Below are 14397 nucleotides of genomic sequence, written 5' to 3'. Positions count from 1 at the left end.
AATCAGCAGTAATATGGCATTATTTTAGCATTAGCATCACCAATCTCTTTTGGCCCCCTCAGGCGCTCTAGCGCAGTTCCTCCGGCTCGATGGATCGAGAAGCCATACCTCTTTCTATTCCAGCTCGTCAGCTTAGATTCAGCACGTGGGCTTACACAAGATTGGACTGAGATGGAGAAAAGGGGACCGACCATCCACTCACGATCCTTCGCTATCATGCTTGGCGGCCCAATCTGGCCATGTCATGGCCAGCACAACACACGACGACCCCCCGTCGTCTCCCCGTTGGATTTGATCGTTCATCGTGCGAATGGGGCTTGCTTGTTGGTACGGTATCCGACCGATGATATAACCTAATCGGCCCCAGGAGACGGATCAGTCTAGTGTAAAGGATCCTTATTAGCGGCTTCTAGGTTCTGGAGTCGTCCCCAAAAAGTCGAGAGAGAAGCAGACTCGCGGCACATTCGTTCATTCATACCCAGGGACAAGCTCCAAAAGTCAGCGGACTTCAAAGTTTTACTCGAAATGATAAAGACAAGATCCCAACCGCTCCTTTCCTCCTTCTTTTCCTGTCTTTCTTTTTCTATCTTCTTCCGTGTCTAACGGAGGAAATGCATGCCTTCCCCTTGACGTCCTTTGCTCAGCCTGTCTTTAGGGGTGTTTCAGCCTGTATACGAGCCACTACTCAGCTAGTGCTGTGGTATTGTCGTGGAGCAGGCCAGACCAAGTAGCAACAAATGCTTGACCTACCTACATGCATCATGCCACCTGCCTATTCCGCTGCTGTCCACGCAAGATTTAACTGACAATACCGTACAAAAGGCCCTCGAAGTCCAGGCAGCAGCTCAACCAGTCGGCCCACGAGCGACACATCCTTCTCCTGATCACAGGAATACGGGTGTCCTGATGACGCGTCGTTTATTTACCCTTTTGGATCTGGTTGAGCTGCCGGGACTCCGCCATGATACATGATCCATCGACTTCACGGGCAACGGTGAGGTCTTGGCAGGGGCCAACACAGCCCTCCTGTAGAGCTCGTTGCCAACTTCCCCCTACCCTCGTGTTCTGGGGAATCACCGAAGACGTTGATTTGCTACAGCGCCTCTCGGCCATGTGCAATCAACCATACCTGGGAACGGGTCGGCCACGCTCGAGTCCGGGGTGAAATAAGGAGGTGGGTGGTTTGTGACACTTGGGGCTGGCAAACAATCACCGTCCGAGCACTGAAACCTACGTCCGATGCGACAATCCAGACCAGTCGGTGTCGGTAGCCGAGAGTGTCAGGGCAATGCCGGCTCCTGGCTCGCCCTCGGAAGCTCGATATCAACCACCCACGGCAGCTGTGTCTCGGCCTCGCACTGCCCCTGGATCGCCGCGTTGACAAACAGCGTGTGTCTTCCCGGCCCCAAGGGCATCTCGTCTCCTGCGCAGTGGCTCGTGTATCAGGCCCCCAGAGACGCGTAGTCCTGCAGCCTCCGCGCCTTTGCTGCGGCCGACTCCGGCGTGTCCCGCTTTCCCGCTCGGAGGCTCGCCTGCGACTTCACCGTAGCAGACTGCCCGTTGTCGATGTGTGTGAAGTGGGAAGGCGTCTCGTCGTCGGGCACGTCGTCGCCGCGCCACGCGACCAGCTTGGCGCCCCAAGCCTCGTAGATGTGCCCGAAGCAGTTCATGCGCGGCCGAGCTCGGGCCACGGCCGCGAAGAGGTGTGTCGACCTGGCGCGCTGTCCACCGTCCGCCACGTCCAGCACGCCGCGCGGCGGCCCGTGAGTGATGGCCACGTCGATGCCGCTAGCTATGCAAAAGTCGTGGCCCGTCTCAGGCCGGAACTGGAACCCCGAGTCATCGGCCGACGGCGTGTACGGGCTGGCGTACACTGTCAGCAGAGCGCCGTTCTGCAGCGCGAAGCGGTGGGTGCCCTCGTCGAGGAGCACGATGCCGTAGGCCTCGGTGAACAGCGTCCGCGCCTCGCCGAAACCGCCAAACTCTCTTTTGACGAGCGCCGGGTCGAGCGGGCCGCTCGCCTCGGCGACTTTGCGCTCGAACGCGGGCACGTCCAGCGTGAAGCCGTGGTTCCCTGCAATGACGAGCTTGAGCGGCGCCCGGATTCTCTTTAGCATCTCCAGCGAGGTGTGGAACTCGCTGATCTTGGACTCTTCTGTGAGGTCGCCGCAGTGGATGGCAACGTCCACGGGCAGTTCAGGCGCGGTTCCGGGCCAAAACTCGTTTCCGTGCGTGTCTGAAATGACGAGAAACCTGGTCTTGATGTCCATGGCTACCTAGAGTGGCTGTGCTCGAAGAACCGTCTACGCTTGTTCGGTGTGCTCATTTCCTGTTTGAAGGGGGCGTCGGCTTCTCGAGGAATAGACTTTGTAGAGAGTAACTTTGACACGTCGCGGAAATCGAGGATGCGAAAGGAATTTTATACTATAACGGGCCAGCCTGAAGGTTTGTCGTGATATGGTTGAGCCTGGTGCAAAACCTAACTCTATGGATGTGAAAACACTGGCACGGTGCCGGGCGGTTAGGAAACGCTCTTACCTTGGTATCTTGTAAGCACGCACGTGGCGGCGCTGTAGTTTACCTGCCATGACGATGGGCGTTGGATTGTGCTGTCAGTTGTTCTATTTGTTTAGCCAACGCAGAGCGTGCTTGACATTATTCACATACACGAACCACGAATGATGGGGTTATACCCACAGCACAGCCTAGCAAAACCTAATCATGTATAAGGGTTGATATTGCTGAACTAAGCTCTATCGATGGTGTAGTTGTCTTTATCAAGAATAATAAACATACACACCCGGCTATCTCATTCCATTGACGATATACCTCTAGTTCTCGAGTTCTCCGTCTTTAGGAAGCTCACGTCCACGCTTATGTATCTGGGGCATCAACTAAGGCTCAAATAATAATAAGAAAGGACCTCAAACACACTATCTCTTTTCCCACTTGGTACCATCCACTTTGAGACTCTTCCAGCCTGAAGCAGACTAATCACTTACCACCCACGTACTTCCCATCACATATTGCAACGACTACATTTAGTCACTAGAGGCTTACTCTCTGTCACTTCGGGGTTGCTCACTCAGCTCCTATACCTACCGCACCCACTCGCTTGGGATTGGACAGATAGACATCATGTGTGAAATAAATAATTGCCGAATTTAACACCCACAAACCAACCACAAGACCACCCAATCTGGCCGCTAATCCCTCCCCCCCTCCTGTCTCGACCAGAACAAGCCGCCCTTCAGAAGACGGGAGTAAATCTAAATAATTCGCCGACTAGCAGGCTCAGTGAGCTTTATCTCGCGTTCACATATCTCAGGGTTTCTCCTCGACAGGCTCCCTTAGGAATTGTCACCCCTCCCTCCCTCACTTGATCAGCTACCTACCTACCTTAGCTACCCTGAACGAGATGGGGTTTGGTTGCCTGGGAGATGCGTAGAATTAGGTGCCTAACCTTATATTATCTTTTCTTTCCTATCTAGGTACCTACCTACCTACTTAGGTACCTTTCCTTACTCCTTCCCTTCTTCCTTCTTCCCTTCTTCCTCCTTCCCTTCTTCCTTCTTCCTTCTTCCCTTCTTCCTTCTTCCCTTCTTCCTTCTTCCCTTCTTCCTACCTACCCACTCTTATACCTACCATCCCCCCCATCCGTCCTATCCAGTCAGTTAGTTAAACTCGACTCCCTGCAGTGCTCGACACGCAACCAGAAGAGCCAAACATATATGATTTCTACCAGCAGAGTTGTGCAACTCAACTCTCCAAGATAACTCATGTGCTCTACTTCCCGTTCAAACTTACATTAAGGTAGCTACATACATTGGGAACTGTATTTATTTTAGTATACACATACCATCTTCGTCAGAGATACCCATCCGCCACGGCAACCTATGACTTCAGTCTACCACAACAAAAGTCAACCAGAGACGCACAGCAGACATCCAACAGAGATTGTGTGCATTATCATAGACGAACGAGGTTCACGACCACCCAAAGATCTATGTACATATTTTTCCTTCTTCCTTCCTACTTCTTTTCCTCTCGCATAATCCCGCCATTTGTACATGCATGCACCCCTCCCGACGAGCCCCCCGCCAGCTCGCCCGAGCCCCCCGTCTTCCACCCTCATCCGGCCCTCGGCTTCATCATCCCGAAGCCTTATTTAGCCGCACCCCGCCCCCCGCTCCTGCTGGGAGTAAACACCCGAGAATGCACTCTGGATGAGGGGATTGCAAACGCTGGAATCGTCCGTGCAGAGATTCCACTCGGCTACGACTGTCTCACGTGAAGTGATGAGGTGCGAAGAAATGTTCTTGATCGAGGACTCGAATATTACGTGCCATGGATCCGCGCCCACTGGCTGGGCCAGCGCATTAGATATGTAAAGTGTTATAAACAGCTGATGTTTGTCGGATGTTACCAAGTGGCCGAATCGCAAATGCTCAAAATGAGAAATCAATGCCGAATTAAACGCCAAAAGAGCTTGATAAAAAAAGCCCATCGAGAAGGGTATCCGTATGCAAAAGCGTCAACATTTTTGCCAAGCTGAAAAGACTCCAGCTCGGTACAAGAAATCAGAAATTTTGCGAAATACCGGCGCTCTGCTGAGGGTAGTGCGCCGGGTTTTCAATGCGCGTGTTCCGTCTTGCCGTGACGTCTCGAATAACCGGCTGCGCGGGCATCTCGGCCGCTGGTGGACGGACGCCAGGAGCGCCTTCCACGTAAGGGTTGCCGTTCCCATATTGGTCGTAGTACTGGGAAGGGCCTCCGTATGCGACCCCGATGGCGCCGTCCCCAGACCCGTCAGACTGTGCAACGCCGCTGTACGAAGACGAAGCGTTCGAGGGGCCGCGGTGCACGTCGCCGGCGCGATTGTTGGCAGCCGAGGGGCCCATAGCCCCGAGGATCTCGCCTTCCGGAGTGGGAGATCCGTCGTGCATGAGGGGCTCCCCGGATCGCGTGTCTGAGATAGCGCCATGAGTGGGTGAGGTTGCGGTTCCGTCCGAGTAAGCAACACCAGCGCCGCCAGACATGGTGGTCGACGCCTTTCCTGCCGTGGATCCCGCCAGCGTGGTGGTTCCCCAGCCTCTGTAGCCGGATGTGCCGTCCTCTTTCATCTCGTAAGGCCCGGCGGCGCCAACAGCCGGTATTGTGGGATCTGCGTTGGGGTTGTAGCCGTAGTCCTCAACCTCCTTCCGTCTCTGCTCCTCGAGCTCCTTGCGGTTCTTCCTCTTGCGCCATAACCAGAGGCCTACCAGGACGAGGATGGCAATGGCTGCGATCGGCACCACCACCGCAATCGCAATCTTGCCGCCATTTCCCAGTCCCGAGTTTGACGCGTCGGCAGGATTTATGGCAGAGTTAGAAGACCCAGTTGGAGCAGACGACGTCGTAGTTTCAGTATTCGAGTTAACAGCCCCAGTTGTAACGGTCAAGACTCTTGTCCTGGTTACACCCCCCTCCGTTGTGACGACTGTTGTTAGCTGCGAAGTGCTTGACGGCGTCGACGAGCTAGATGACGAAGGAGGAGGGGTTGTTGATGACGGGGTCGTGGAGGTCGACGATTGGGGTGTTGTGGACGATGTGGTGGGCGGTTGGGTTGAGCTCGTCGGTGGCAAGGTGACTGAGCTCGACGACGACGACGACGACGACGGCGATGAAGTAGGTTCCGTAGCACCTGTGGATGTAGGGTTAGTAGACGAAGGAGTCGTCGGCGTCGACGTTGGCTCCGTCACCGGACCACCCGTACTTGAGGTAGAATTAGAACTAGACATGGTGAAGATTTGACGCTGCAGCCGTGCGTGGCGCCTAGCGATGGGCGACATGTTAGCATCAGACCTTGAAGAAACGCATCGCAAAGAGCGTTGCAACGCATGGCGCATTCGGCCGAGATGATGTAGTAGTCAAGACTGCTCGACCGCCGTGACTGACGCAAGGAGCAAACCTGGCGACAGCGCAAACCAAGACAGGACGGGGCCGTTGAAGCAGCACAGATGGCTCGCACCAAAACAACTGGATGAAGGGCAACAAACCTTTAGGCCAGATGGCTTCCAGAGGCGTGCGCGCGGCTTGGCGGCGACGCAGTCGCGGTTAAGCAACGAGAGGGTTTTGGCGGACGAGGTGCAGGAGGGGGTGTTTGAGGAGTGGGATCGCGAGACCGAATGGATTTGGCCGCGCACTCAACTGGTGTCTCAATTTGTAACCTCAGCCCAGCGTCAAGGCGGTCGCCGTCGCACGCCGTGCAAAATGCCTAGCAAAGCCAAAGCCGTCCAAAGCCCAAAGAAAGCTCGGATGATTGCAGTGCGGCTAACAGCCGAAGGACGGGAGTCGAGATGAGGCGGAATGAGAATGCTGGAGAAATGGCGACGGGAGCAGGATAGCCGGGACAATAGAGAGGGCAGTCGCGAAGAATCAAACCTTCCGTTGGTAATTATTGGGGTTCAGCCCCAGTGTTTTGTCCCCCGGGACGAACGGCCTGGGGTTTTGGGGGCTAGAGGACGTCTCTTTTCGGCGCTGGCAGGTAGCGTTGGGCTGTGCTGCTAACCGGCCCGGGAACCAGCTACACTAGCTGGGAAGGTGCACTGGCGATAGCCTCTCTCGTATTATGCGCGCTGGTGTCTAGCGCGTCGTGACTTTGCACCTGTTGGGGCTTGGCTTGTCTGGGCACTCCCACGCGAGCGTGTCTGCACTCTGCAACTCGGGGCTGTCTAGCCTTCCTCCTGTTTGTTGTCTAGCGCAGGATCGATTCTGATGCAATTCGCCGTCGATTGCGCGACACAAACCTCCTCCTGCTCAGACAGATTGGCAAAGTCGAAACCTGCCTCGAGTTACCTGGCGGCCCTTCTTCAGCAGGAAAGTTGACGGGGTGCCCTGTATGCGGCGCACAAGTTCTGTCTTGTGCAACTTCCTCTTTGGGGCCGCTAGACCGGTTTTTGGGGGTCGGGCTGCCTCGGTGTGGAATGGACGGCAATTTCCAATTGAGGCAGATCCCAGTTCAAAATGCCAGTGCGTCCCAAAGCTGGCTGCGTCACTGCTCTTTTGGGGCTTGTGGCATTCTCATGTTTCTCCGTGAAGCAAAGATGAACGGTCGGTCGTGCCTGAGGTTGGCGCAAGCCGCTGTTCGTCCAATGTCTGACTCCAATCTTGTGGGTTGCCACGTCCGAAGGGATGGCCCTGCCCGGCGTGCCGTCTTGCATGCGGTGTCCGCCGCGCCGAGGGACGATGGTTTTTGGCAAAGTGGATTTCCGCCCGTTTAGCGGCCGAGTCTGGGGATCCAAGACACGCCACCGATGAACAGTCAAGTGGGAAGTCGCGTGCTCGACAGAGTCAATTGAGCTTGTGTGTGGCTGATCTGTAGGTTGAGCTTAAAAATATGCTTCGAGGTAAACGGGGGTGGATGGGCACTGGTGTTTAAATGACCAGCTCAACGTTGACGCAGCTAGCTCTAGTTCTTTCACCTGAACTTGGCAAGCTGCAATCAGCCTGCAAGTCGGAGTTCTGTCGGCGCTGAAAGAGGCTGGGATGGCTTCTCGGTGGGGTGGGGGTTGCGATCGTTTCCTTCCCTGGACCTCACCCACTGCCTGGTTTGCTGACGACCGCAACTTTGACTAACCGCAGACGGCAAAACAGGTAAATATGGGCTGGCATTGAGCTGGAGTTTAAACACGTTGTGAGAGTATCTTGCACGATTGCCGACAGTAAGGTATCGAATGGACGAGCCAACGAGGGGGGCCAGACTGGAGACCAGGCCTCTACGGCAGCCAAGACGCATCTGATTAGCACCTGCTTTGTGATCCTTACATGCACTTGCACGCCGGACAGGACCAACAGCTTCAGGATACATTGGCTACATATTTTCCAGATGAATTTGCAGGATGCAGCGAGCCATCTCCACCCAACCCGAGGTCGCGAAGCTCAGTCTAGAGCTAGCCCAGGGAGGAGCCAATAGGTTAGACCAAACAGCCTTCGTCCGAGAATTATACAGAGCAACAGACTCGAGTGACGTCTGCCCGCCTTGTAGCGGCAAATCCAGGGGAAGCGAGCTTATTACAGTCTGGTTGCGTTGAGAACCAAACCAAGGTTGGGCGCTATATCAACAGCGTGTTAATGGCGGCTGGCTTCCAAGACGTCATCGACGGGCTATATCTGGCTGCATTTATCGCTGCAGTGACTGCCAGGCATCTCAAGCGAGGCATCACTATCAATTCCATGCCCAACTCGCAAACCCCAAGAAACATTTAAATCCCACGAGCTCACGCTGTCAGGAGAAGCTGCGGCTCGGTGTCTAAAGAGAGGCTTTTAATTGGGTGTCGTCGCCGATTGCACTTCTTCAATATTGTAAATGCGTATGTGTTGTATCCCTCATCGTCAGCTTGAAGAGGGGTGTGGCAGTGCCTGCAACAGCGCCATGCGTCGTGTCCGGACGGGGAAATGCTGTCCATTCAGCCCTCATCCCCCACATGCAGCTCATGCGGCTTTCCCGAACTTTCCTTCTCCGGCAAAAGCCAAAAGGCGCAAAACAAAATTGGTTTTAAAAATAAACTCGACAGACGTTTCTTCCATTGTTTCTAGAGCTACCAGGTAGACAGCCCGCATCGAGAGAAGAAAGAAGGCCGTCCGTGGGGCGCGGTTAGACGCATTGCTAGCACGTGGCGCTCATGAAAACGTCGTGTTCGATTTGCCTCACCTCACCCCACCTTCCGTCGTGCCCGAGGGGTAACCAATCCGGGCGTCTCGTTGCGACAAGAGACTCGAGCAGCTGAACTGAACTGTGCGAGGTTGTCGTTTACGCATTTTCTGCTTCGGATCAAAGAACGGGCTGACCGGGCTGGTCAAAAGTAAAAGTCTACACGTGACGTGTCAGGAAGGTGAGGATCAGAAGGAGAGAAAAGTTCATACATATGCACAGATGAATCATCAGGTACAAACACATTTACTTGTAAGCAACCTGAGACTTCGTTCGCAACTCTCTTCAGGTACGGATACCAAGTCGGAATATAAGCACAGCATCAACACCCAGGTGGACTTGCTTCTGAGGAAGATAATCAGTCTCGTACCTAGCGAAATATGATCATCCATCCAACGGAATACCTTGTGTTAAACAAAGCGTTGAGAAATTCTCCAACACGTACACAGTTGCACACACAAATATACATACACCGACAGAAAACACTCACCCTCCCAGCCTAATCAACTGCCAACCCCGTATCCGGTGCTACCCTGGGATTACAACCTACATAAGGTAGTCTACAGAGCAAAGGATATAAGTTGGGTAGTTTGTAAGAAATCTGAGTAAGCGTCTATCCCATCATCCCATTGCATCCGATCCCGTGATCGCCGGACGATACGACGACACAACGACCCGCCCCCGTGACACCAAACAGCCAGCCGACACCAACAGCCAACCCACCCGGCCGTTACTATCCGGATGACACGCATATATATCATTTCATGTCATTTCATGTCATGTTATATCCATAGAATTATGTCCATAGAGATATCGCGGACGCTCGCCTGGTAGGTCCGTACACAACAACAATCCAAACCGGGACCGGAAGTGGACACAGAGGTGGACACGGAAGCAAAGCGGTGAGCAAGCGAGCGAGCGAGCGAGTGGGAAGATAGGAATATACATAAATGCATCTTCCCGGCCGTGGACATGACATGGCCCTACTTAAACCCATGCCAACTGAGTCTTTGAAGCACAGTACGTATCCATTTAGGTTGCTTCAGATGCCTACCTACTGAGTAACTGTGTTCACTTTGGTTGTGTGCGTGTGTGGTGAAAAGTTTATATAAGCCATTTATTTCACCTTGGTGATACCAGATCTAACTGTGGAAATCCCCCCTTGAGTAGGTAGACGAAACTAAATATATGAAGTACATGCTTCTTCTTCCGGAACGCACGGCGCATCAGTCTTACACATTCTATCTGTACAAGCTTGTCTGCCGCCGACTGCCGTCCCGGAGCTCCGGAATTTCCTCCTTCACAATATTCCATCAACACCCAAGGCAGCTAACCCGCAAGCTAACACAGCGCGACACTCACAAAGAGATGAGCATGGCAAGACAGACAGACCCGAAATGCATACAGTGCAGGCATGAGCTGCAGCTGATACATAATATATAATATATACAAATTTATTTACTTGGCGTGGTGGTGAAAAAAAAGTAAGGTGCCGATTTTTATCTACTTTGGTTTGTTCAGCTCAGTTCCAGTTCCAGTTCAGTTATACCCAGTCCAGTGTTCCATCTTTCCTCTCTATATATGTGTGTAAATGCAGAAACCAACAAGGAACGAGTCATGCTTTGGTTCAAGTGTCATTACGATTGAGGGACCCAAAAAAAGCCAGCCAGCATGTATGCCTCTCCGAAAAGAAGAAATCCTCATAGTACGAGATATTGAATAAAAGGCATTATCAATATACCAATAGAGAACATGCATCGAATGATGCTGCGTATGTGCTGGCGCCCCCGTGCTGGGCTAGTCATGCTCCGTACGTATGAACAGTGGATCTAAAGAGCCTGCTCTGGCCGAACGGATTACGTGTCGTAGGTGGCCCGCGTGGCAACCGAAGAAGACACGCCGACCCGTGTCGAGACTTGACGGGGCAGGACTAGTAAAAGGGCATGTTTAGGGGCGCATGGTCCATTGCGGCTTGAGCTTGTCCGACATTGCCGCCTGGGTGAAGATGGTGTCACCGGGCAGCCGGCTGACTCGTCCGGCGCCGCTGCGGATGGCTCCTAGCTGGACTGCCGAGATGCCGCTCCGGTTGCTGCGGATCGAGCCCGTCTCGCTGCGTGCATCCGACGAGTCTCCAAACTTTCTAGGGGGCGCAAAATCCAGAGCTGTGAACGTGGTTGATTTCCGAAGAAGATGGCTGCGCAATGAGTCAGTTACTTGCCCAAAAGAAAGGAGTATCAACTTACGGGCTGGGAAGAGTTGGAAGCTCCTCGAAAGCGTTCACCAGCGGCGAATGGGCAGGAACGGTAGGCTTGTAGGGACGACGCTCGCCAGACGGGCTTTGCGACCTTCCCCGAGCGCGCCCCCCAAAGGACTCTGGAGGCGCAAAATCAATTGCGTTCAAGAGAGCGAAGGAGTCGTCCTTCAGCTTGGCCGGGGTGGGGAGTGTGTTGAGGTCCATGGGGAGGGGCATCGGTTTCCGAGGGGGGCCAGAGCGAGCGTTTGACGCGGCTGAGGCTGCCCGGCTTCGCCCATAACCGTGGGAAACGGACGATCCTGGCCGTGGCCCCATGTTATTGGAAGCCGACGAGCCGGGCCGCTGAGGACCTCGCATGCCTGGAGGCGGCATTCTCATCCCAGCCATGGAGCCGTGGAATGCCCGTGGAGGCCGCGGGCCTGCGAATCTCTGTCCCGTTGGCGGGGGCGTCATTGCGCGACGAGCCACGGGTTGCGCGTACGGCATGACGAAGGCGTTCGTGTCGGGGTCGTAGTAAGGAGCATCCTCGTGATAATCTCCCTGGTAGTCCCCTCGATAATCCTCGTAGTAGTTCATGCCTTGCTGCTGATACTGTTGATGCTGCTGCTGCTGCATCTGGTATTGTGCCATCTGCTGAGCTTGTGGCATGGGCGGCACAGGCGGCGCGCCCTCGTGCCTACCGTCTTCGAAATACTCCTTGTAGAAGGACCGGATGCGGTTGGCTCGGTACTCGGGGTCCTCTGACTCCATGATCTCGTCGGGCGGAAGCGGGCGGAAGCCTACCGACAGGCGGCGGTTGTCTGGCTGTGGAACGCCCAGGCCGCTGGGGAGCGCGTTCGGGCCGTAGAGATGAGACTGCCTTTGCATGTTCCGGCCCCTTTCATCGTGCGCGTCATGTGGTTGCTCATGAGAGACTCCAGGGGCATACGGCTCCGCCACCTCGGGATAGTCCTCATACTCGTAGTACTCCATGGGTTCTTCAATGATTGGCGCCTTTGCCGAGGTCACCAGTCCTCGTTGGGGCATGGGACTCACCGGCAAGCTGTCAACTGTGGCCATGTGGACGGAAGCTTGCATAGGTTCGATATGGTCGACAAGTCCGAGACCAGCCAGAGTTGGCCCCGAGGCGACGCTCGATTCCTGCGACTGGTGCTTCTCGAATGCGCTTTCAGCGTATCCCATATCCACTCCGGAATCGGCAGGGCTCGGTTGCTGAGGAGAGATCGTCGGCTGCCTGGCAACCTTCTGGGCGACAGGAGCAGGCTCCTGGATTGGAGAACTCGCGCGGGGACTTCCGTCGAGCTCCGATCGGGGAGCTAGCCCGGCCGGAATGGCGAAATCGAAACCAGGGTCTGCTGATGCCGGGTAGGTGGGCATGTCGGCCTCTACTTCGTGTACGGTTGGCTGATGCTTCAGGTGAGTTGGCTCGGGCGCAGCAACGCCGGATCTGGGAAGAGAATTCTGGCGAGGAGGACCGGTGTATTGGCCAGCCTGATTCATTGATCGCGACGTTCGACTCTCTTGCCGGCTGCTGGAGCGAGTATAAATTGAGGACTCTGCGGGACCCCGTGACACCGATCGAATCGAACCAGCGTCGCTAGCGGTATATTGAGCTACCGGCCGATACGGGTCGTCGGCGTGAAGCGTTCGGGCTAGCGAGTTTAGCGAGTCCCGAGAATTCTGCAAACCAGGAGCCAAGAGGTAGGGGCTGGACACATTCATGTCCATGGACATTTGCTGTCGGTTGAACCGTGATTGCGGATCCTTCTCTCTCGTCAGGAAGCTCCTCCGCTTCGACTTGGCCTTGCCACCGATGTTGTCGTCCAAGCCAAAATCCAACGACTTGTGGGGATCAACAGCATCCTCCCTTCTCTGCTTCTTGACGCCTCTCCGGTGGAGGTAAATGAGGACGCTCAAGATGGCAACGACGGGAATTCTAGCACGATGTAAGTCAATGGTACCAATGCGGCTCGTCTAAAAAAAAAACTTACGTGACTCCGAGGACGATGGGAATTGTCATTGGCGTCCCAGCGGCGGGTTTCTCGCAAGCGTTTGCGCTACCGGTGCACTCTGTTCCTGAGTCGGCACGCCCGTGTATGCGCGAAGGCGTTTTGATTCCCCACGTCACGGTACCCATTGTCGCTGTGTCTCGCGCCTTGATATCGGGTATCCTGGGACCCAAGGCAAAGATCTGCCCTCCCGCTCCATCCTCCATCTTGAAGTCCTTATATCCCTTCTTCACGTCCAGGGATCGAGATAACAAACCGGGCAAAAAGGCCGACTGACGTCCGCGATAATCTACTCTGAACCGGCCTCTGCAGGATAACGGAGCAAGGTCGACCTTAACTGGAAATAGCTAGTGTCGTCATAAACAATTCATGCCACGGGACGGTCCTTGGTGAAGATCCTGTTTCTCGACGGGTGGGAATCGGCTAATTAGGAAGTTCCCCTGTTCCACGAGCTGATCGAAAGTCGCCGAAAGAGAGAGCGGCAAGAAGGATACAGGTCGGTATCTGGAATATACCGGCGGGCTACGATCACGTCAAGGAGCGGACTGGTCGCGGTTCGAGCCGTAACCAAGAGAACGAGTGTATAAAGGAGTGTCGTGACGAGACGTCGTCGTCGGGGTCGGTGAAGCGGCGTGAAAAGAATGGCACGCCTGCTGGCAGGCGACAGACCCAAGGTGAAGACGGCACAAAAAGGAGTGTGAGTTCACGCGTCCATTGACGGCGAAGTTGGCGACCGTCTAGACCGAGGGGGGGCCGCAATTCGATTCGGGAAGGGACGAGAAGGAAAGAGTGAGTGTGTGTGGGAGCAGTGGTAAGGAATTAGAAATTAGTCTGGACGAGCAGAGAGCCCGAGACCACGGTCAACTGGAGCTGGAGAAGGGAGAGGGCGAGGATTCGCTAGGCTGGGCCCTGAAGCTTCGGCGACGGACTCACAACAGGCCCCAACTTGTCCCGCTTGCTCCCCAAATCTCCGTGGACGAGAGAAGGGTTTGCACTTTGCAGGCTCCAGGACCGGGAAGCCAGCCAGCCTGCTTCTCGTGCAGTTGCGCTGTCGACGGCGCCGGACCCAGCGGTGGACGAATAGAAATTGCTCAATCTTAACCTTCAATCAAAAAGGGACGACGGCGCTGGCGACCTGCGATTCTCAACAGGGGTCGAGGTCGCTCTCGACGCTCTGAGTGGCTGGTCTTGGCGAATTGACCCAATTTTCCTGCAGGCTATTCGTGGGTGCGAGTCCACAGCTGTGGCAGCGAGCCATTCAGAGTCGAGGAGTGGGCCTAGAAGCTTTGACGCAACGAGCGGGCCGCGCAGGGATCATCTGCAGGAACAGGTTGCTCGTCGAGGCGCTAATCTCGCCTCGCGGTGGCGTTCCTTTGCGGTCCTTTCTCAAATCCGCGAAGCCCCTGGGACCAAAAGTACCAGAGCCGGCAAACGCGAGTGGG

General features: G+C 55.0%; 4 protein-coding genes across 4 annotated transcripts; 1 reads left to right on the top strand and 3 right to left on the bottom strand.

Moving 5' to 3' along the window:
* The first annotated feature begins 66 nt into the window (after positions 1 to 66).
* Positions 67 to 1168, top strand: B0T26DRAFT_253466 (uncharacterized protein). The gene is made up of 3 exons (XM_060433995.1): positions 67 to 327; positions 414 to 497; positions 823 to 1168. The coding sequence occupies exons 1-3, from the start codon at positions 172 to 174 to the stop codon at positions 970 to 972; spliced, it is 390 nt and encodes a 129-aa protein (XP_060299090.1). The 5' UTR covers positions 67 to 171; the 3' UTR covers positions 973 to 1168.
* A 112-nt stretch (positions 1169 to 1280) lies between these two features.
* Positions 1281 to 2270, bottom strand: B0T26DRAFT_740195 (Metallo-dependent phosphatase-like protein; the record flags this gene model as incomplete). The annotated part of the gene is made up of 2 exons (XM_060443817.1): positions 1281 to 1395; positions 1459 to 2270. The coding sequence occupies 2 exons, from the start codon at positions 2268 to 2270 to the stop codon at positions 1281 to 1283; spliced, it is 927 nt and encodes a 308-aa protein (XP_060299089.1).
* Positions 2271 to 4580: 2310 nt separating this feature from the next.
* B0T26DRAFT_630491 (uncharacterized protein) lies at positions 4581 to 5408 on the bottom strand (the record flags this gene model as incomplete). The annotated part of the gene is made up of 1 exon (XM_060436275.1): positions 4581 to 5408. A coding segment is annotated over one exon (828 nt), but the record flags the coding sequence as incomplete, so codon positions are not given.
* A 5231-nt stretch (positions 5409 to 10639) lies between these two features.
* Positions 10640 to 13161, bottom strand: B0T26DRAFT_643924 (uncharacterized protein; the record flags this gene model as incomplete). Its single annotated transcript, XM_060437585.1, has 3 exons — positions 10640 to 10886; positions 10936 to 12882; positions 12938 to 13161. 3 exons carry the CDS (start codon positions 13159 to 13161, stop codon positions 10640 to 10642), a joined length of 2418 nt encoding a protein of 805 aa, XP_060299087.1.
* Positions 13162 to 14397: the final 1236 nt, after the last annotated feature.

This window comes from Lasiosphaeria miniovina (assembly GCF_030549165.1).
Source record: "Lasiosphaeria miniovina strain SMH2392-1A chromosome Unknown B0T26scaffold_3, whole genome shotgun sequence".
NCBI classification, from domain to species: Eukaryota; Fungi; Ascomycota; class Sordariomycetes; order Sordariales; family Lasiosphaeriaceae; genus Lasiosphaeria; species Lasiosphaeria miniovina.
This window is presented reverse-complemented; position numbering and strand designations above follow the sequence as displayed.

What these genes read in the sequence shown, in the direction of transcription:
- B0T26DRAFT_253466 (XM_060433995.1), top strand. Translation starts at nt 172, where the DNA reads ATGGAGAAAAGGGGACCGACCATCCACTCACGATCCTTCGCTATCATG. An exon ending in CGAATGGGGCTTGCTTGTTG is followed by an intron (nt 328 to 413) that starts GTACGGTATCCG and finishes AGCGGCTTCTAG; the next exon opens with GTTCTGGAGTCGTCCCCAAA. An exon ending in CCCAGGGACAAGCTCCAAAA is followed by an intron (nt 498 to 822) that starts GTCAGCGGACTT and finishes ACCGTACAAAAG; the next exon opens with GCCCTCGAAGTCCAGGCAGC.